Below are 22200 nucleotides of genomic sequence, written 5' to 3' on the forward strand. Positions count from 1 at the left end.
CCTTTCTGGATCCTTCGATTGGAGCTGATGATAATCTTATGTCCTCGTTCGAACGTCACCACCTCAGCCACACAATTGGGTGCACACGAATGGTTGATATACCTGCAGCGACCGTTGTAGGAGACAGAATTTTAATTCTCAGAGGCCTCTGGGGTGGGGGAGGGAGAGGGAAGGGGCCGCCAGCTGGTTCATCTCCAGACCCACCGGACAGCATTTCTCTCCAGGCCACTCATCTGGGCAGAATTGGTCCATGTGGCCTTTCGTTTAAAAACACCCAGCGAATCACTGTCCTCCCGGCCCCTCCGCCCACGGCCGCCTTTAAGAACCAAGGGGAAACGGCTCTGTGTGCGGTCACCCACCTCGCAGGGCCTCCTGTTAGCGTGGCGTCAATGACGTGGTCGTTGTCGATGCGGAACATGTACACGCCGCGATTCTGGGGGCAGAGGAGAAACGCGTGTTTTACGAGAAGTCCCTACAGTCCTCGCAGAGCCGGGGCAGACATGGGCGCTCTCTGGGGCCTCCAGCTCCCATAGACTCCCCGGCTTTCACCGTTTGACCGGTCGGAAACGGAGGAGCAACAGGAAGGGTTGGGCTGCCGACGCTAGCCCGCAAACAAACGGGGAAGCGAAAGATAGGGGCCCCGTTATGGCCACCTTCCATTACTGCGTATCGGTAACCACCAGCCAGCCAATCATTTAAAACCAGCAGCAACCGAACCGGGCTTGACACCAACCACCGCAACCTCCTTCCGGCTAGGAGTCCCGTGACTGATGTGGTTCATTTCTGAAAATGTTGGAACGGGCCCACGATCCAAGATTGGATGCTCAGTCTGGGGCTTAAGTAATAATACTTAAGTAATAATAATAATCAGGGTAACTGTTAAGTGCTTACTATGTGCCAAGCACCGTCCTAAGCGCCGGGGTAGAAAGAAGGAAATCAGGTTGGACATGGTCCCGGTCCCACATGGGGCTGACACTCTTATTCCCCATTTGACAGATGAGGTAACTGAGGCCCAGAGAAGTGAAGCGACTTGCCCAAGGTCACCTGGCAGACAAGTGGCGGAGCTGGGATTAGAACCCAGGTCCTTCGGACTCCCAGGCCCGTGCTCTATCCACTAGGCCACGCTGCTTCTCTACCCAACCACAGGAGGTGTACCTGTGGAGAAAGGCGGGGGTGACGAGGGGACAGAAGACAATTGAGAACTCGTCTCCCAGAACAGCCCTGGCGAAGACACAGCTTGTGCACGGAGAGGCAGGTGGTGCCCGGCCGGGAGGAACCAAAGGCCTACCTGAGATTCATAAAGCTTCTCCTTTCTGTTTGCGACTTCATTGCGGATGATGGTTCCGATGTATTCGATGACCATGGTGTGCTTCTCAATGTCTCTAGCAGCATACAAGCCCAGACCCTGTGGAAGGACAAGGTAAAGCTCAGAAAGCCACCCTGGCGCACTTGGTATGTGACGCTGGCTCCATACGAGACCCACTGATCGACACCTGGCCCCCGTGCCCACTTTTGATGCTCTCCTCTCCCTTTCGCGAATCAATGTCGGGCACCCAGGTTCTGCGTGGCTTGGTCTCTCTCAGCCACGGTGGGTACCGCCCCATCACCCACTTGTGCCCGGGCAAGGACTTCCCCTGTCGTCTCTCCCTGCTGTTGGTTATCTTCTGAGCCGGACGCGCTTCTCTTTGGCACCCATCTCTTCCCCTTCTACACAGAGTCTTCCCTGAACCACAGTGGCACTATCATACTAGGGAGCGGTCACTCCAGCCGGAAGGTAAGAAGTCTTTCGATCCCAGCTTAAAAAAAATTGCTCAGAGAAGGTCCACGTCACCACGGCCTCCTGATCTGGTGCCGGGCAATCCAGGATTGCTCAGTGTTGGAGGTGTCGACCCAACCGTGCGGTCCGCTGACAGGCCGGGCTGCTCACTGCTGAGGTCACGCCTGGAGCCCGGTGTCCGGGGAAAACGGTCCTCGGCCCACAGGGCGTTCAGGCCGTCTGGCTCCAGGTTTCTAGCACTGCACTGAGTGCTCCGTCTGAACCAGGACAAGCGGGAAGCAGCCCAGACCCCAGCTCCGGGGTCCTGGACACTGGGCGTTCCTCAAAGGACTCTGCTTCGGGGAGTCGTTAGGAATCCAACTCCACGGGTTTGTCATAAAAGAGCCAAGTTGCCACTCTCCCATCCCCTTCTCTCTCCCACGAGTGTGGCGGCGTCTGATTTCTCAGCCTCACTTCCTTCGCCCCGCCGACAGGGGCTGGCTCCCCTGCGGCTCTCCCGGCCACTCGCTCGAGCCGCCTAGCCACCTTAACCCCGTCGGGCCCCCGGCTGCCTTCCGGGGGATTTTGTCTTTCACTCTGCCCTACCTGCCCCCTTGCCCTTTAGAAGCAAATTCTAAACACAGTCTAGTCCTGGAAACCACTGCACTATGCCAAGGTCTCCCAACTCCCCTTGAAGTCTTTGGATGCCACGCCTCACCGCGTCCCTGGACGGGGGTCTTCGGACGTCTACCCGATCTCTTCGCCCGGCGTCCTCCCGGGGGCGGTTGTGGCTGTGGCCGGGGAAATCCAACTCACCTGAATCCGAGACCGAGCTAGGTACACGTTGGACTTCCATTCGGTCTTCATTTTACGGTACTGAGAGGACTTGGAATGGACAAACTGTTTACTGTAAGGCGCGTTCAGTTCTCCCGTTACTGTGCTCTGAAAGGATTTGGAGGTGCTGGTGCTGTTCAAGGTGTGAGGTCTGCAGGAGTTGGCATGGAAACAGAAAAAAAAATACAAGGAAAACTGAAGATCTCTCTGAATAAGGCTGCCGTCCGACTTGGTTCAGATTCTCTCCGACACGGACACTGAAAGCCGGCTAGCAGAGACAACACAGCGACCGCTCTGATCGGGACATGCGCAGACACAGCCAAGGACGACAGGGTTTGTAAGCGGCGGACGATAGCACGAAAAAAACAAAATCCAAAAAAAAAAAAAAAAAACCACTAAAAAGCCTAGAAACCCTGGGCTGTACTATGTGAAGTTAAAACAAAATACCTTAACACAAACCTCTTGACATGGGTACTCATTTTAGGTTCGGAGCGGGCACAGCCCGTGGGGTTAATGGCAAGAGGAAGTTCCATCAGAGGATTTCGGCCGTAGCGGAAGGTGTAGTTCTCGCATGCCTCAACCCCGGGAAGCTGGAAAGAAGCAAAATGGCCCCTCGTTAGCTTGACTGGGAAGTGCCTCGGACACTCCCTCCTGGGCACTGGGACAACAGGCCGGCAGGCTACGGGGGGACGGGACCGGCTCCTGGGAAATCCATCCATCCAAACCGCTACCACCCTACTACAATCGCTCATCCTATCCCAACTGGATGACTGCATCAGCCTCATTTCTGACCTCCCAACCTCCCGCCTCTCCCCACTTCAGTCCATACTTTCCTCTGCTGTCCAGATTATCTTTCTACAAAAATGTTCTGGGTATGTCTCCCCTCTCCTCAAAAACCTCCAGTGGTTGCCTATCAACCTCCGAATCAAGCAAAAACTCCTCGCTATTGGCTTCAAAGCTGTCCGTCACCTTGCCCCCCTTACCTCACACCTCCCTTCTCTCCTTTTACAGCCCAGCCCGCACACTCCGCTCCTCTGGTGCCACTAACCTTCTCAGTGGGCCTCTTCTCGCCCGTCCCGCCGTTGACCCCTGGCCCACGTCCTACCTCTGGCCTGGAACGCCCTTCTTCTTCAAATCCGCCAATCACAAGTCCCCCCTTCAAGGCTGAAAGCTCACCTCCTCCAAGAGGCCTCCCCAGACTAAACGCCCCCTTTTCCTCAGCTCCCCTTCCCCTGCCTGTCGCCCCGACTCGCTCCCTTTGCTCTATTCCCCCGCCTCGCCCCATAGCACTTGTATATATATGTACATATCTATAATTCTATTTATTTATATTGATGCCTGTTTACTTGTTTTGATGTCTGTCTCCCCGCTTCTACACTGTAAGCCCGGTGAGGACAGGGATTGCCTCTATTGCTGAATTGTACCTTCCAAGTGCTTAGTACAGTGCTCTGCACACAGTAAGCGCTCAATATGATTGAATGAATGAATGAAATCATCATCATAGTCACTGATGGGTTTTACTGAGCGCTTACAGTGTGCAGAGCTGCCCTCAACGAACATACAGCCTAGAGGGGGAGACAGGTGTAAATGTAAAAATACATGTCAAAATAAATCAAATCAAGACTGATGGGTGGCTCAGCAAAAATTTCCGCTTATCGCATTCTCTGACAATGAGCCTGTGTCTTTGGACTGTCCAGTTAGATTACCTATAAGCAAGAGGCTGACAGAAACAAAGCTAGATATGTCTGAATATGAAAATCGGGCCTTGAAGCCAAATGCAACTTCACCATCCACCCCGGCCCAAGTTACAGATTGGTTTACCCGGGGCAGATTGTAACACTTGACTTTACACTGTGAAACTTAATAATGTTGGTATTTGTTAAGCGCTTACAATGTGCAGAGCACTGTTTTAAGCGCTGGGGTAGATACAGGGTAAGTAGGTCGTCCCATATGAGGCTTACAGTTAATCCCCATTTTCCAGATGAGGGAACTGAGGCACAGAGAAGTTAAATGACTTGCCCACAGTCACACAGCTGACAAGTGGCAGAGCTGGGAATCAAACCCATGACCTCTGACTCCGAAGCCCAGGCTCTTTCCACTGAGCCATGCTGCTTCAAGGTCTGTACAAAAAACTCCTCAAGAGGATTTCTAAGGTACATTACTATTTAGGTGCATGCATTTCTTTGTGCTCCAGATACCACAGACAGTGACATTCACCTTTGGGTGTAGTGTGTGTGTGGCCGAAAAGGTAAAAAGCAGGACCCCACAGGCCTGTCCATGCTGTGCACCTGCTCTGTGTGTGTTGTCTTCAGCGCCTTTTGCTATTTAGGGTCTGGTTTTCTTGTCTCAAGTAGAACCCTACTAAGTCCTCAAAAAAAGTCGCTCCTTTCCCAAATTCTGTGTGCCATCCTGGTCCATTTTAGCAATTGGCTCCCAGTTCTTAGCTAGGTGGTAGCCTTGTCTGAAGTTTGGTTTTACTAACTCCTTATTACCTGAGTGTATTTTAAATCCCCAGAAGGAATGGGGAAACGAGCAAGATTAGAGGCCACCTGCAACTGAGTTCCGGGCCAAAGGACTCACCGATTCAGCTATTCTGGCCACGGCAGAGACTGTCAAGCCAAAGAGATCTTCTCCCTTCAGATACCCAGGGAAGAGCTGGAGCATTTCAGAATCTTTTCTGACACACGCCACGGGCTCCAAGATTTTATCCCAAACACCTGGATATTGACAAAGAAGGAATTAAACTCCTGGTGACACAGACAGTGGAACAAGATGTACTGTAGAAAGAGAAGAGACGGCATCAATCACAGGAACAGTCAGAATTGAAATTCTTGTGATTACTTTCTGGAGAGAGTTTTTCTGTTGATAGGCTCAATGATCTCAATTGCACTAATAGCAATTATTATTGTGGCAGCGGGGGGGGGGGGGCAGGTTATTGAAAAGAGTTTGCAAACAGAGAGGGCTTATTATCACTGTGGAGTGTAAAGGAAAACCAAGCTAGGGCCTTCTACCTTGTATGAAACAATACCCGCAGAAGTGCCCCTTCCTCTTAATCACATATCATTCCCACCTCCTCATTCAGACTCACACCCAAAAATCTTCGCAGGAGCTCAGAGGATTTATTGTTATACTGTACTCTCCCAAGCACAAAGTGCTCTGCAAAGAATAAGCACCCAATAAAGGTGATTAATTGATTTACATAGCCCTCTCTATCGCCACTCAACCCACTTGGAAATAACAACAACAATAATAACTGTGGTACTTAAGTGCTTACTATGTGCAAAGCACTGTTCTAAGTGCTGGGGAAGATACAAGTTAATCAGGTTGGACACAGTCCCTGTCCCACATGGGTCTCACACTCTTATCCCCATTTTACAGATGGGGTAACTGAGGCACACAGAAGTTCAGTGACTTGCCCAAGGTGACACAGCAGATGGAGTCAGAATTAGAACCCTGATCATTCTGACTCCCAGGCCCGTGCTCTGTCCACTAAGCCAAGCTGCTTCTCAATTATTGGATGTATCTGCCCTGTTCACCTGTTTTGTCAGCTGTGTTAGCCTGGAAACCTCGAAGCAGGAACCGTCTACCTTTAATAAACAATAAATTCAGGTGACTGGCCTTTGTAAGGCTTGAATCGGGACTTAAGAAAACTAAACGAATGTCATGAATTTTTTTCAAAATACTCCCCAAGTAAATGTTCTTGCTCAATGAAATCATTTTTCCTCTCCTGCCTGCACAGTGTGGTAATTGTCAAACGCCACCACTCAGCAACCGAAGCGAGTCGAGAGCGATTGTATCTATCCCTGCCCCCGACCCCATAGGCGCCGGATCCCGAGCAAATGCTCGGATGGTTCCCGTGATGTGACCCCGGCTCTTCTTTTTCCAAGACGACTTGGCCTAGGCCCAGCTTGTTTCCTGGGGCATCTACCCCCTGCCAGAAGAGGGCAGATGCCCCAGAAGGTTGGACTGGAAACGGAACCCCCCAGGATCTGCCCGGTCTGGCAGTTTCGGAAGGAAGGCACCAACCGGGCCCTCACATGGGTCTCTTCCACCCAAGTGAAGGCTACCGCTCGGCGCGGACACAGGGACCGATGTATTGGAGGCTCCCAGAGGACGCAGAGGCCTTCCTCCGGAAGCGGGCCGGGTTACCTTTGGGAGACGTGTCGGCGAGGACCAGGTCGTCGTGGCCCTGCTCCACTATCCGGATGACGAAGGCGGGGAGGCCGTCCTTCTCCTCGATGGAGCACAGGTAGCGGCAGCGCCGGTTGGCATAGCGGGTGCTCCAATAGAGCCGGCTGGCCTCGTAGCCCACGGGGAACAGGGCCTTGGGCGAGTGGAATGCCTGCATCTGCTGCGGCAGCAGTTGGCCGATGGTGTGGAAGATGAGGCTCCCGACGCGGAAGGTGTGGTCCCGCTCGCCTCGCTGCACGATGCTGGCTATCTGCCGCACCTCGTCCCGCTGGACGTAGACCCGCCTGAAGACCGCGAAGTAGCTGAGCTCTTGCTCGTGGGCTCCCTTTGGCTTGTGCATGGGGCAAAGCATGGTTTTGTCCTTGAAAAACATGCATTGTGCTTTAATTGCGCAGGTGAAGTGATACATGTTGGTGCACCGCAGCCTGTGGCAGCCGCTGGTGGCGCCCATCTTGTGGCAGAAGACACACTTCATCTGCAGGCCTCTCCGCAGCGCCAGCTCCACATTGATTAAGGCGCCGGCCTGGGTCTCGTAGACCTCCGTGGACCACAGGGCGCAGTTCAGATGGACCCAGAGATCCAGGTCCAGGTTGAGGAGCCTGGCCGGCCCATCCGTCACCCCGTCCCCTTCCTCGTGGCAGAAGCAGCACTTCCGGTAGTCCTTGGGCACCGGGTCGGGTTTCAGGGACGTGCCCAGTTTCTTCAGAAACTCGTCGATCTCCTCTTCCCCGGGCGGCTTGAAGGTCCCCTTGGGGATCACGATCTGGATGCTCCACTTCTTCCACTTCATCCCCCTCCACTTCTTGCTCAGGGGCCGGCCGTCGTCTGAGCCGCCGTGCACGGCTCTCAGCCGCGGCTTCAGCTTGACCGTCACCTTAAGCTCGTCCGGCTTGGCCTCCACTCTGGCCGCTTCGAAAGCCGGGGGGAAGGCGATGGGGGGCGATGCGGGCGGGGACGCTTTCTCCTGCAGCTGAGGGAGGCAGTGGACGTCTAGGGTGGAGATGTTGTTGCTGTACTGGTGGAACACTTTGGGGGGCGTCTCTCTGATTGGCGACTGGGGTAAGGAGGGAAGCGATTCCTGTAGGACGGAGAGAAACGGCCTTAGAGATGTCACCCCTCTCACCCATGGTGGGGAGGAGGCAGAAAGGAGACGGGGGAGGAGACAGGGATGACAGCCACGACACCTGTGCTCTTCTTCCCTCTGGACTTGTTTGGACTGGGGGGTGGCGTGGGGAAGCAGACCACAGCTGTATGCAGTGAGTAGGATGGCTGCGGGTGGCATTCTTGTCTCCCCAGCACCCTCAACCCCAGTCCTCCCCATGCCGCTCGAAGGTCTGTCTATCATACAAAGGTGAAGGGGAACAACGGGGGCTGGAATGGGAATTTTCTAATGGAACAACCAAACTCTTGAGATGTGTTTAAATGATACAAAAACCCCAAAACAATCCCCCCAGCCCCCAACCTCAGGTTTATCTACAACCTTCCCTTCTAAGAGCCTGTGAGGAACTACGAGTGGGAGAGGAAGAGGTAAAAGTAGACGCTGTGGCAAGCTGTGCGTGGGAGTCCCCATCGTGAGGCAACCTTCAACTGTGAATCCCAGAAACGTATTACCCTTCCTCGCTCATAAGGACAAACTGCCAGGTTTCAAAGGGCATGTGTCTCCAAATAAAACGAAAATGATGGAGGGGATTTTTTGGTAGGAAAATTCTCATTTGGATCAAGTCTAAGCCAGGTACGCTTGGGGTTCCAGAAGGCTACTGAAAGTTGTGACTGAAAATGGATCTAAGGCCGGAATGGTTTTAGGGCCCAGAGAAGAGGACTGGAAGCCCGGAACTGAATACTCAATTCTCGGTTTACTAAATATTTGAAAATCTGATCTTGATTGAGTTGCATAATTTACCTTCACTGCCCCTGTGTATGTTTAATTCAGAATTTCATGCAGGCATAATGCAGAACAAATGGTGTACAATTCCTCGTTAGGGAACACAAATGTGTGTGGCATAAAATTATTATAAATCACACATGACAGCTTCACGTTGATGTGAAATAGCAGGAAGAACTCCCCGGGGATTCCTCCCAATGGTATTTTCTCAAAACAAACACCAATAAGGTGCACTTTAGTATATGACCAAATGCTCAAATTCTTACCTTGTTTTCTGAGTTCTTTGCCTGGGATGTTGTTGAGTAAAGAACAAAGCAGTTGTTACTACAGAAGACAATGTCCTTTTCCATTCTATCAGAGCTTTCTCTAGAATCCTGGGAACAGAAAAGAAGATGCAATTTCAGAAAAGTAAATTGCTTTCACTGAGCGATTCACAAAATTCAATCACTTAAAAACGCCATTCGAGATAATCTGTATTGGGACTGCATCTTGGGGTTCCTTTATTTCCATCTGTAACATTCCTCTGCAAAAAAAATACGACCCCCAAAATAACACCCCTGGCATCCAATCTCGGCTTCTCGTACCGTGCTCTGGGATATGAAACACAAGTTGGGTTCTTTCGGTTGAAAACTGGATAATCCCCAAACTGGACAAAACTGCCCAATCAAACCTAAGATATCACTTTGTTACTGAGAGGTGCACTTCCAAGGCAACATTTAATGTTACTAAATTTTGAATACATAGTTCTAACACTATGTAACTGAAACATCTAAAACTGCTACTTAGCTTCTTGGCACGTGCACATTTAACCCACGCCAGTTTCCACTGCCAGGATTATATGTTATGCAGGCGCAAAAGGATTAGTGTTTAGCGTGGGAATGGAGTACAGCCAAGGACTCTTTTTTTGGCTTTAAAAAAAATTAAAAAAACAAAAAAAACAAAAACAAACTGTGAAATCAAAAGAACTGAAACAAATGTTTAAAATCTGATTAAAGGCAAAAAGTTCCTTACAAAACTATACTGAAATAGTTAAGAGATATGTCTCTAAACTGACTCCAGCAGGATGATACTTTCTTCACACAGTAAATGACTTAGTCGTATCCTGACAACAATAAATGACTCAGCCATTTCTCAATAGGAAAGGAACCACTGTCGAAATTCTCCAGTCAGCTGAAAAGCCGACAGGTCTGACAGCCTATTCAACTTATTTCAGGTGAATTCGGGAGCCCGATAAATCAGAAGATCCCACGTTCTTGAGGGACCCGTTATAGTGGTTACAACTGTGAAAAGCGATCACTTTGCACTGAAAGGTACCTGCTTCAGAGAAGCCAGATCTCTGAAAGATTTCCGCACGCCACTCCCAAGTATTACCACTTTACAGTGACAACACCACTGCGGTCTGAGGGCTGAGTGACCTCCCATATTTTGATGGTGATCCTTATATCCGGCTATACCTAAAGCACAGATACATTGGTTAGAACACAGAGTCAGCCAGGCATATTTCTGAGGGACACAGGGACCATTCTCCTAAACTCCTGGCGAAAAAGTAGTAAGCTTCACCAGCACTTGGGTTCACATCTTCTGGCTGTGTTTTCTGGGATTCCATTTAGGTGGGATCACTCAAAGTGGACTCTGGCAACTGAGACGAGAATGTAAGATGACAGGATATATACTGCTTCGGCGGTGGAAGACTTAACTATGGACTAGAATCCTCGGAGCCAGCTTCTACTAAACTAACCCTCTCTCTGCAGCCAAAAGGTATTGAGACAAGTCAGGGAGGTCCCCAAATTCCGATGACTTTGAATCAAATTAGAAATAAAACATTCTTCAGGTGCCACCATTAGGGGCATCCTGAAGATAATTTGGTTCTTTCTGAAAAGGGACCTGAGCTTAATAAGAAGTGACCAGAAATGGGGGAAGACAGATTTTGGCCAGAACCCGAAGAGGGCAGAATGAGTGGACTCACCATTGTTTGTGGGAGGAAATGGCCCATTGGGTTGCTTCAGTCGGTAAGATCCCATCAGCCTCGGGTGGCCCAGGGGTCCCGCCGGAGGCCCATGCAGTAGTAAGTGCTGTCGGTACTCCAAGCCCGGATTCATCCGGTGGCTGTTTATTAAGCCCATGGAGGAAGGAATATCAGGGGCGCTGCTCACCTCATAGCTGTTGGGGATTCGGACGTGCAGGAGGTCGGAAAATGCGGCCACCACACTGTTAATGTTCTAAAGCCACAACAAGACAGTGAATTAAAAGGGGCAGGGGTCGGGAAAATGCAGTAGAACAAGATGAATTCCATCAGGGGCCTGACACATAGATAAACGAAAAACCAACTAGACCAACTGCTGACTGAAAAGAAACCTGACTTTGAGAAGCTTCACATTCAGTTCTTAGGGAATTGAAATTCTGAAGCACAACGTTTAAATTAAAGCCAGCTTCAATATCAAAAAAGGAGTCCTATCGTTAAATCTTCAAGATCGGAAAAAAGTACTTGGAGCATTTTCAGCATTGGAAAAACGCATTTGAAAAATCCACTTTAAACTAAGCCAACGCCAGACAAACCTCCCCCAGACTTTCTCCCTTACCTCAGCAGCTGTGGGATGCAGGGTAATAGCTACAGATATGAGTCCGGACTTGGGGCCGTTTGGGGATGGTCCAAATGCTGACCCAAAGAATAATGTGCCTGACCCAGGCTCCATTTTGATGTCATTGCGTCTGGCTTCGGAACCTGACGGAATACACATTCAAGAACAAATACGATTGAATGAATGAAAGGAGAGACAAGAATTTTGCAACCTTGCTAATGCAGGCGACATGAATCAATCTCAGTGTATTTTTGAAGGCAAAAAACAAAAGACCAACAATAGATTTTTCTCTTACCTTTCCCAGTACTGCTTGGAAGAATTGGAATGATGGGGGATGGAATAGGCTCTGGAGGTTCTTCCTTGACCAAAGACAAATCCGGATATCGGCTTATTTCCATTCCAACCACGCTTTCAGGAGAGGAAGAGGGAACAAAGCTGTCAGGAGTGTCCCGATCATCACAGTGATCTTGTACCCTGGAGGAAGGAAGTTCCCAGTTTATCAAAATTCTAAAGCCCACTGACAGGAAGCTCAACAGCCATAAATGAAAAATTCCATAATCCATATTTTATTTATATTAACATCTCTCTCCCTCATTAGACTGTAAGCTCTTCGTGGGCAGGGAACTTGTCTACTAACTCTGTTGTACTGTACTCTCCCAAACACTTAGTACAGAGCTCTGCACACAGTAAGCGTTCAATAACTACCATTTATTGATTGAATTCCCACTCTCCACATCTGAGATCAAAATGGGTGAACTTTGGATTTGGCATTAATCTGGGTGGCAGGTCCATTTAATTTAAGAAACACAGACATGTCCTTTTGGAAAAACAAGTAGAAGCTGATTCAACTATTGAGTACTTTACACAACACAATAATCCACAACACAAGTCTCCGTCTGATCGTCTATACGGGGAGTCAACCACGTAGCACAGTGACTTGCACATGGCTTTCAATTATATAAATTATTTACGATATCAATGTCTGCCTGCCTCTAGGATGTAAGCCTATTGTGGACAGGGAATGTGGCTGCCAATTCTGCTGTACTGTACTGTCCCAAGTGCTTAGTACTGTGATCTGCACATAGTAAGCACTCAAATATCATTAATGATCAAGATTTGTGGAATCTATCATTGGTTCATCACTGATATGCTGTAGGAGCCCTGAAAAAATATTTCACTTTTTCATGCACCTCCTTAAAATTGAGTGTACCATCATCTCTCATTCAAGGCTATATTTGCTGGTTGTAAAATTGATAAAATACTTGTTAAATATCAAAAAAATGCCAGTTTTTTTTACACCGTGAGCATACTAATCTGATATGGCATCAGCAATAAAGCACTTCAAAGCACTGCTCGTTTTTCAAAATTTGATTCCATAATCGAGTTTGTTCAAAACTGCTGATTTTAGAGATAGTTCACTTAATACAATCTGTCCGTCTAATAGGACGGTATTTCATTTTCTTTGATCAACTTGCAGTTACTGAACCTCCTCTCCAGTACATCACAAAGGAAGAGAAACATTCAGCTAGCTGGTAAACCTAATATACGGATTAGGCTTCACCCTCTGATAGAAATCTGTCTTTCAACACTCTTTTACAGTGGCCCTAACGAATTTTAATGCCAGTGTCTCAATCAATCAGTGGTATTTATCAAGCACTTTCTGGGTGCAGAGCACTGTCCTTAGCTCTTAGGAGAGTACAACACAAAAGAGTTGGTAGACCCGTTCCCTTTCTACAAGGAGTTTATGGTCTATTTCTTACAGAATTCTCTTCGTTCAAGATAATGCTGCAAAATTTACCTAGGATTAATATTTCCTTTCCATCTAAACTTTTTTCTCTTAAGGTATTTGTTATGCGCTTACGTGTCAGGCACTATACTAAGTGCTGGGGTAGATACAAGCCAATCAGGTTGGACACAGTCCATGTTCCTTATGGTGCTCACAGTATTAATCCCCACTTTAAATATGAGGTGACTGAGACACAGAGAAGTTAAGTGATTCGCCCAAGGCCAAGCAGCAGGCAAGTGGCGCAACTGGAATTAGAACCCACGTCCTTGTGCTGGCCGAAGCAGCATGGCATAGCGGCTAGAACACGGCCCTGGGAATCAGAAGGTCATGGGTTCTAATCCCGGCTCCATCACTTGTCTGCTGTGTGACCTTGGTAAGTTACTTCTGAGCCTCGGTTACCTCATCTGTAAAATGAGGATTGAAACTTGAGAGCCCGTTATGGGACAAGGACTATTTCCAACCTGATTTGCTCATATCCAACCCAGCACTTAGTACACTGCCTGGCACATAGTAAGTGCTTAAAAATACTATTATTATTATTATTCTGACTCCCAGGCCCATGATATCCACTAGTCTACCCTGCTTGAGGCATTTTGATCAACTTGAACAGAGTAATTAAAGCTCATTTCAGTCTAGCACTAAACAGTTGTATCTTTCAAGTATGTCAGCTAGCACAAGGTGCCTTTTTGCTGAACAGTATGTGAAAGCTAACACTTGGAAAATTCAGAGTTCAGATAAGCACACAAAAAAACATCTCATTAGAGGTAATTTAATATTGGAACACATTTACATTGCTCATTGATCCTGCAACTATTTGTGTGCTTTTTATATATTTGAGTTATGTCAGTTATTTATATATTTATTTACCTTTTGGGAAGACAGTCGTGCCCTTTACAGTATTTCTTATGGGAAACGAGGCCTTGTTTAGCACTCTGCCATGATACCAATTAAAAGTGCTAACGTGGGCAGAGCAGAAACTTAAAAATATCGATATAAAAAACATCTTCTACCTTAACTCTTCTTGGTTGTTATGAGGTGGTGTTGGTAGTGAAGCTGGAACATCCACTGTTTTCGGACCCTGGACCATGGCCCGGGCTAGTAAATCATCCTGTGGTCTGAAAGGCAGCTGAAATGGTTTAGGTCCCAGAGCTTTGGTAACTGAAAATGCAAAGAGAGAATATATGCAAAGATGGTTATGCTGATGGTCAAATTAAAAAAAAAAATCCATATAGCGTAGCCCTGGGGGAAAAGGTTAACGCTTATTAAAACTTTTTCTTCCCCCCTTCCTGCTCCCGGCCGTGCATCTATTTTGCACAGGGGTACCATAATGAGAAATATGCCAGGCGGGAAGCAGCCAAGCCCACTGCTTACCGTCATGGCCCACCAACATCCCAGCTTTGCCGGCAAGTTCCTCGGTGGTTGCATAGCCGTTTGCCATCTTCTGGCAAGCCACAGGGGGTGGAGTTGGAGGGAGAGAAGCTGGGGGCGTTGGTGGGTTACTCAAATTATTCTGCTACAGAAATTGAAAGATTTTAAAATTAGTTTTTCCAAACCCAACACATATTCCAACTGACATAATAAAATAGACTGAAGAGGAATCTGCCCGATTCCTAGGCGAGGCCCCTCAGTAATTTGTTTATACCTTCCTTTCCTTCTAAATGAACAGCAAAAATCCTCTATGGTGAGCATAGGGCTGTTATTCTTCTACTGGGCGCAACCCTGAGGATCTTGGCAGATGTATATTTCGGCCAAAAAAAATACATGTATGAGTATATAGGCATACCCATATGTAGGTGTATGTCTACATACAAATATACATACACTTTTAAAAAAAATCGTATTTGTTAAGCATTTACTATGAGCCAAGCACTGTCCCAAGTGCTGGGACAGACACAAGTTAATCAAGTCAGACACAGTCTCTGTCTCACATAGGGGTCACAGTCTAAGTAGAAAGGAGAACAGGTACTGAACCCTCATTTTATAGTTGAGGAAACTAAAGCTCAGAGAAGTTAAGTAACTTGACCAAGATCACACAGCAGAGAGGTGGTGGCTCTCTGACTCCCAGACCCGTGCTCTATCCTCAGGCCACACTGCTTCCCTAAAATTATCATAAGGTGTCCATTATTCTATTTTGTTAAACAGGCTCTCTGGAGGGTAAACTTCCTTATATCCCAATTCTCTCATATTTCCTCTCAAAATTATGAAATTATTTCCTAGGGTTTTATTTTTCTAAAGATGATTTTGCAGTCTTGACTAGGGATCTGTAAACAGAGGAGGAAAAAAAATCTATTCCTCATCATATGCTCATTAAGAAATGCCTTGCTGCACTCAGTGACTTTGTAAAGAATTGGGAATTTGTGTTCTAGAAAATTGTAATTACAACTCTTGTCATTTAGCATAATTTCGCAAATGTGCTACTTATATTTTATAGATGTACTTACATCAGGGATGGTTTCCATAATTTGCACCCCTAGTCTGATCGAGAAAACTAATTTAGGAATTCATGGGAAACTCACTTTCATTATAGCTGCATCTTATAAATAATAATAAAAATGAATTATGAAATTTATTTTAAAAGACTACCATGTCAGAGCAAGTATTTTCTTGTATCAAGTGGGTATCATGGAAGACATACCTTATAGATCAACTGAGAATAATAATCTGAAACTCCTTCCAGGGTCGCACTGCCGAAGGCCCCTAGCAGTCGATTACCACTGTTTAACTGGCCACCGCCATAGGGAAGAAAATGTGCAAAGTTCACGCCAATTATTGGTTCCATTAGAGGCAGCAGAGAGAGTTGCTATTGAATAAAAATAATTTTAAAGTGATCAAGGTGGCAAAATAAGACCATCATCTCAAGGGTATAGAACTGACTTTTCCTAAAGGAATCAACAAGTCCTTTCCTTTTCAAGATTAAGCTCCAATTAAGGATTTTTAAAATGAAAAACTTCTGAAATGGATTACTAGGTTAAGCTGGCCATCTCTTTCCTGGTAGGCCTTTAAAATTACAAAGGTTATCTGTGTCTAGCTGGAATAAAATAGCATACACTGGGGCACAGGGTCCTAAATACTACGATTATGTTTTTTCTGTCTGTGGCTCCAAGACACTTCTGCTCTCCAAGATGAGCCCAATCAAGGTGATGCTCACACCTGGCCCTACTAAGATTCTGTGACAGAATATCAGAAAGTGTTCCATAAATACAATCAACTGATTGAGGGGACAAGGATAAGCAGACTATGTCTGTGGAAGGTGGACATGGAATGGATCTAGGCCATCATTACTGAGCCCCAGCCCCATTTCCTCTGCCTATTCTGAGAGCCACGAAGGGCAGGGAAACAGGACGTGTGAAAACCAGACATGTTATCTGTGATTTGGCACTGGTTCCCGCAGTAAAACCAATGTTTGCCATATTACTGGCCCACTGTAAAACAGTTGTTGGTGCTCAAATTAGATCAATCAATTGACAGATTGATCTAATTTGATCTACACTGCAATTTCAATAAGGGCAGGGAATATGTCTATCAACTCTTGCTGTACTGTACACTCCCAAGTGTTTAGTATAGTACTCTTCACACAGTAAAGACTCAATAAATACCACTGTTTGGTATATATTAAGCACTTACTGTGGGCAGAGCATAAGTACAAGAGAGTTGGCAGACTTACCAAGATCTCTTCTAATGCCAAGACTTTCTCACTTACGTGACAACTAGAGTTATAACAATGAGTTACCAAAAATGAGACAATAAAACTAAGACAAAATGTTTAGCTGAATTGTGTGTAGATTCTTTTTAAAACCCTTTGGTTCACTTCTCAAAATCTTTAAGGTAAGCTGATACTAGTCACCTGTTTCAACTGGGCAAAGGTCTCATTATTAGAGAAAATAGACTGCTTTTCCTCTTCATCCTTTTTCCTTTTTTTAGAACGCGGTGCTGCCTTCTCCCCAGTCCTCTGAGTCCGTTTGCTTCGCTGTTTCTTTGTCTCACTTCCCCCGTCAGTTTTTTGTAGCTGGTTGTTACCACCCCCAAAGCCGCCTTGAATTTGATTTCCTGTAGTTTGCTGATGGAAACAGAAAAGCTAATAAGTGAGAGTGGACCAGAAAGCAAATTAGTGGTTAATGCTACTCCAATCTAATCAGTCATGTTCCTAATATTTCATTTTAGATGACAAAGTCTTTTGTAGGGCCACATCCCTTTCAGTTTCTTACTTGGTGCATAGTCAAGAGGAAGGGCACTGGAGATCACAGGGGACCATATTCTGAGGAGAAATTGAAGGAATTCAAGATTTAAATATACAGGCATAAAAGGGTATGTGGAGTGTGATATCAATAGATGAGCGGCGTTTATAGAGCACTTAGAGTGTGCAGAGCACTGTACTGAGCGTTTGGCGAAGTACAATACTACAGAGTTGGTAGGCACGATCCCGGCCCCAACCTCAGACAGACTGAAACACACCTACTCATATCCCTGTTCTGGAAGTTTAAAAGAGAGCCAGGTCCTCAAAGAAGCTTAATAACCTCTAATTTCTTTTTCTGTTATCTACAATTGTCCATAATATCTATTATCACTGTCTAGCTTTCGATGGAATTTAAGAACTCGAGACACGTTGGCTGGAGGCGGATGCTTGCTTTTTTGGCCTAGGAACAGGGGGAGCAGTACAGGGAATGACCACACTAGAGAGGGAAATTGGGTGTCTGCTAATATTCGACATTAATGATGAGAGTAATAAATGGAATGTGGTTGATGAAATCTTTTAACCTGGTTTGTTTCTACAGATTCAAAGATATTTAAAATGCATCTATAAAGCTGCACATGGATTCTCTCTCTGTGTTAAACTCTATTCGGCTGGTCCTAATGGGTTTCTTTATTGAGTTTCGTTTCAATATGTGTAATAGTGTACAGCCTGGTCTCTTGATTCTGTGATTGGGAACTGTATGAATGCTACTTTTTGTCTTTCAAAAAAAGCCACAGCGCATCACAAAACTTCCTTCAAGACATCATTCCAAAGTAACATCAACGCTAACCAAAATCCCTATGCAGACCAAGTGATGGAAAGGCTCCTACTGGGGTGGGAAGCTAACCAATCTTTCACCAATTCACATAATTCACCACCTGTGAATCTGCTTCTGATGGATTTTCCCAGAATAGAACCTGGGCCAGTGGTAGATCGATTATATTTATTTTTCCTTTCAGTGGCCAGGGCAGTTCTGATGATTGAAAAAATCTCAGGATGGTTAGTGGGAGGACACTGGAGTCAGGTGCTATTTCAATCAATCAATCAGATTTACTGAGCACTATACTAAGCACTTGGGAGAGTACAATATAACAGAGTTGGCAGAGATGTTTCCTGCCAACAATGCTTTTATCATCTAGAGGATGATTTCACAAGCAGACTACTCCAACCACCTCCATTTTAAACCAAAAGGGTCAGGTACTCATAGGATGGGAAAGCAAACATGAAGGTTGAAAGACATTCCAGGGAGGGGTCTGTACCACTTAAGTACATTGTTGTTTACTCCCCCGCACCAGCTCCACAGCACTTAGGAACATATCTTTATATTCTGCCATTTCCCTATGTATAATTTATTTTAATGTCTTTCCCCTCTCTAGACTGTAAGCTCCTTATGGGTACGGATCATGTCTACCAAGCTCTTTTGTCTTGAACTCGCCCAAGCGTACACTGTTTTGCACCCATATATACCAATGCCTGAATGAAGGGAAAACTGATGAGGAGGAACCCACAAACACCTTCTCATCTTCCCAGTGTGGTCAGATAATCACTACCCAGATGGTGCCAGTGTCTACCACTCTGAAGAAAATTCCAGTCTTCATACTTAACTCATATGAGGAGCATGGGAAGGGAGAACTGATTAAATCCTTGCTTATAACTAGATTTGCTAAAAAACACTGGGTACCAAAAGGCCTTATTATCACACTCTTTGCCCATTTGCGGAAACAGGCATGCATATATTCAACTATCCTGGGGTTAGGCATTAAGTTTAATGGGAGACAATCTTATCTTTATTAAAAATTCACCAAGGCAGAATTCAAAGTGCAATATATTTTTGGAATCGGGCCAGAAAGTAATATAGTGACTGAGACAAACTTAATTTGTACTAAAATCCCAGAAAACTCATTTCTCGCTTTGCTAAGAATGCTCAAAATAGATGATAGATTTCCAAAGCAAATACTACATAAAGAAAACAAAAACATGAGGCAGACCTAAAAATTCTTGATATTTATTTTTAAAGATCAAAGAATCTATGGTTGCAAGGAAAAAAAATCCAATTCACTATGAGCATTTTGAAGTTTCCCAATCAATGGAAAAAGTGGAAAGATATTTTAGATTTCAGGAGGTCAATACTTGAGGCAGAAATTAATGAAATGAGATCTTAAAAAGCTAGATGTGGGAAAACCCCTTACCCAGAATTGGACACCTGTTTTAAGAGACTGTAATTTGTAAATGCAAGCAGAAAAGATTACTGTAAAGAAAGCTGATTTTTTTTTCATGAATATATTTATATAGGCTGGAATTCTTCATGAGAACTGAATCCACAAAGGCACCTTCTCAATTTTCTTTGCTGCTCTCCTCTCATGGAAAAATCTCTTTCTTATTTTCCAGGCATTTATTTCCAAAGTCCTCCTTACTGGTTTTTCCTTCTGGCAAAAACCATCATTTTCAACAGTGTCAGCTAGATTAACTTAAAACAATCTTGCCTCAGTTTCCTTTTTTGGGGTCTTTTTTTTTTTTTAGGCCTGGGTGTATCTATGAGTTCTGAGTAGCTTTCCCCAGTATTGAATTGGTGCAGTTGGTTCTTGTTAGGGGCCCGTAACCCTACCTCATTCGACTCATGATAAAAGTCAGGACGTTACATGTTTACTGTTGAACTTTACACTCCCAAGCTCTTAGTACAGTAAGCTCTGCACGGAGTAAGCACTCAGTTAATGCTATCGACTGACGTTCTGAAAACCTTCTCCTTTCAAAAGCAAAACGGCCAAACCCAAACTTTGGTGATTTTTCCCAACCTGTAATAACTCACCAGTCCTTCAGGAAGGTTCTGCTTTTCAATGACTTTGTTTCCCCCAGGACATTCCTCTTCTGCTCGCAGGCTGCCTTCGGCTTTGGTATTAAGCACGGAGGTCGACTTTTTATTTTTCAGCAAGTGTTTCAGCAGTTCATTCCCTGATTCTCCTTTAGCTGGGGGGATGCTCCCTGATTGGGTTGGGCTCTGGGCTGAAGAGATAGAAAGCGCCACAGTTTTTACCTCCTCGGCTTTAACCCCGCTCTGATCTTCCAGTTTCGTTTCGGCTTGACCAGGGCCCTGCTCCGCGTCGGCCTTTTCCAGTTTGACTTTCTGTGCTTGGCTTGGCTCCTCTGTCGAAATGGGGGCACTGTCGGCGCTAGCACCGGACTGCTGAGGCAATTTTCTTGGTGGCAATCCGCTGCTGGAGAGTTGGGTCTCCCCCTCTGAAGGCGACTGGCCAACCGTGGTACTGGGAGTGGTGCAGCCTGGGAGCTCCCCCGACTCTTGCTCTCCCTGGGGTTGAGTGACCTCGCTGGGGGTGGTGAAAGTTGGGGCGGAGGTAGGTTCAGAAACACTTGGAGTCGGTGGGGCAGTCGTGTCTGAATGTGGGGCGGCCTCTGTCTCCTCATCTTTTCTCTTCTTCCTGGTTCTTTTCTTTTTCCCTTTTTCTTCTGGAATTATATCAGAATACAGCTGAATGAGGGACTGGCTTGATCCAGGGTAGCCTGCTCCATGGGGCATAGCAGGGTCTTGACCGCCCGAAGGGCCGCCACCAGCTATTGGGGGTGCAGCTGGTAGCCCGGTGGGGAAGGCAGGCCTCACCTGGGCCTGCTGGAAGCTGGGCCCAGAGAGCGTTCCGTGGGCCTGTTTCACCGGATGGAAGTTTGGGCCCCCTCCGGGAACCGAGGGAGGATCGGGCCCAAATGGGGACGGCCCCACAGGTCGCCTCTCGTTGGCCGGCAGGAAGGTTTGGGTAGGGGGTGAATTCACGGAGCCGGGCTGCAGATTTTGTTGCGGCAACACGGGCCCCATTTGCTGTTGGTGTTGTGGTGACTGCTGAAGGGGTCTTGGGGGAGGCATGAAATCGCAGGGCAAGTCAGAGTTAAAGAACGGTATCTGTGACAAAGAAGTCCTATTGCTTAGTTCGGCCCCCATCATGCCATGTTGTTCCATTTCCATCCGCTGCTGCAGGGCTCTCTGTCGGTCCACCTCTTGCATGAGCTGGATCCGCTGCCTCTCCTGCTGCTCTCGTAAACGCTCCTTACGTTCCCGCTCTTGAAAGCTTTCGCTGAAGGGGTTGTTGTCATCGAACTCTACTCGGGGAGGGGGCCCGCTCTGTGGATTTGCTTTGGAACCTGGACCTGGGGCAGGAGGGTTGGCTTTCATGGGCATTTGAGCCATCGGGGGCTGCATTCTCGGAGCATTTACGGGGAGGCAAGGGGCATTTGGAGGCTGCCATCCGGGTAAATTTGGTGTTCGGATGGCGTTGCTTTGACCGGGCATGAGGCCTGCGTGCTGCGGATGGGGAAGCTGCTGCGGCACCATGGGAAAGTTTTGCTGATTCATGGCGGCTGGTGCCCCGGCTGGAACCATGGGTGGCGGGGCCTGGACTCCTGGCATCAGGGCAGGTGGGGCCATGACACACTGCTGCTGTTGCTGCTGCTGCTTGATTCGATAATCTTCGATCAGCTCCGCATGCTCTTTCTGCTGTTTCCGAATCTGAAAAGTAAAGGAACCTTTAATCCGCTGTCTGGTGGAGTCTCAATTTTGTTTTCAAATCCACTGAGGGCTGCAGATAGGGCACACTTAAATGGACTTAAGTTGATATTCCTACTCAAGAAGGAGGTGACATATATTAGATGTAAAATATTTATCTGTGCAGGGACAGAAATAGGACACGCTACAAAATGAAGAACATCGCCCACATCACTCTTCCTGAACTTTCTTCAATTTGTGACACTCCACTGGTTTTCACATCCTTTAAAAAAAAAAAACTAATAAAAAAAACTACAAAAGCACACAAAATCGAAAAGGAGAGAGCTGAGTTGTTGCTTCCAATTTCACAGGTTTGGTGCTGTGAGGATGGGCACAGTAGCAGCATTTCTTAATGCTTTCACGTGGTCCTGTGTTATTGTTAATTTAGGAATGCC

At 46.7% G+C, this 22200-nt stretch overlaps 1 protein-coding gene across 7 annotated transcripts in view; it reads right to left on the reverse strand.

Annotated features, from left to right (window-relative positions):
• Positions 1–22200, reverse strand: part of KMT2C (lysine methyltransferase 2C) — a 211477-nt gene that overhangs the window by 3484 nt on the left and 185793 nt on the right. For 5 of the 7 annotated variants that reach the window (XM_029077323.2, XM_029077327.2, XM_029077326.2 and 2 more), the window contains 17 exons: positions 20066–21769; positions 16873–17085; positions 15664–15828; positions 14400–14541; positions 14039–14186; positions 11538–11716; positions 11243–11385; positions 10630–10882; positions 9978–10117; positions 8930–9037; positions 6740–7859; positions 5171–5307; positions 3038–3180; positions 2573–2741; positions 1289–1405; positions 360–433; positions 1–102 (listed from right to left, as the gene is read on the reverse strand). The exon at positions 1–102 is cut by the window's left edge and continues 7 nt beyond it. In XM_029077323.2, the coding sequence (XP_028933156.1) occupies positions 1–102; positions 360–433; positions 1289–1405; positions 2573–2741; positions 3038–3180; positions 5171–5307; positions 6740–7859; positions 8930–9037; positions 9978–10117; positions 10630–10882; positions 11243–11385; positions 11538–11716; positions 14039–14186; positions 14400–14541; positions 15664–15828; positions 16873–17085; positions 20066–21769 (5057 nt within the window). The remainder of the gene's footprint in view (positions 103–359; positions 434–1288; positions 1406–2572; positions 2742–3037; positions 3181–5170; positions 5308–6739; positions 7860–8929; positions 9038–9977; positions 10118–10629; positions 10883–11242; positions 11386–11537; positions 11717–14038; positions 14187–14399; positions 14542–15663; positions 15829–16872; positions 17086–20065; positions 21770–22200) is intronic. The other 2 variants (XM_029077324.2, XM_029077325.2) reach the window with 2 other exon arrangements.

The sequence above is a fragment of the Ornithorhynchus anatinus genome, chromosome 13 (assembly GCF_004115215.2).
Source record: "Ornithorhynchus anatinus isolate Pmale09 chromosome 13, mOrnAna1.pri.v4, whole genome shotgun sequence".
Classification (NCBI taxonomy): Eukaryota; Metazoa; Chordata; class Mammalia; order Monotremata; family Ornithorhynchidae; genus Ornithorhynchus; species Ornithorhynchus anatinus.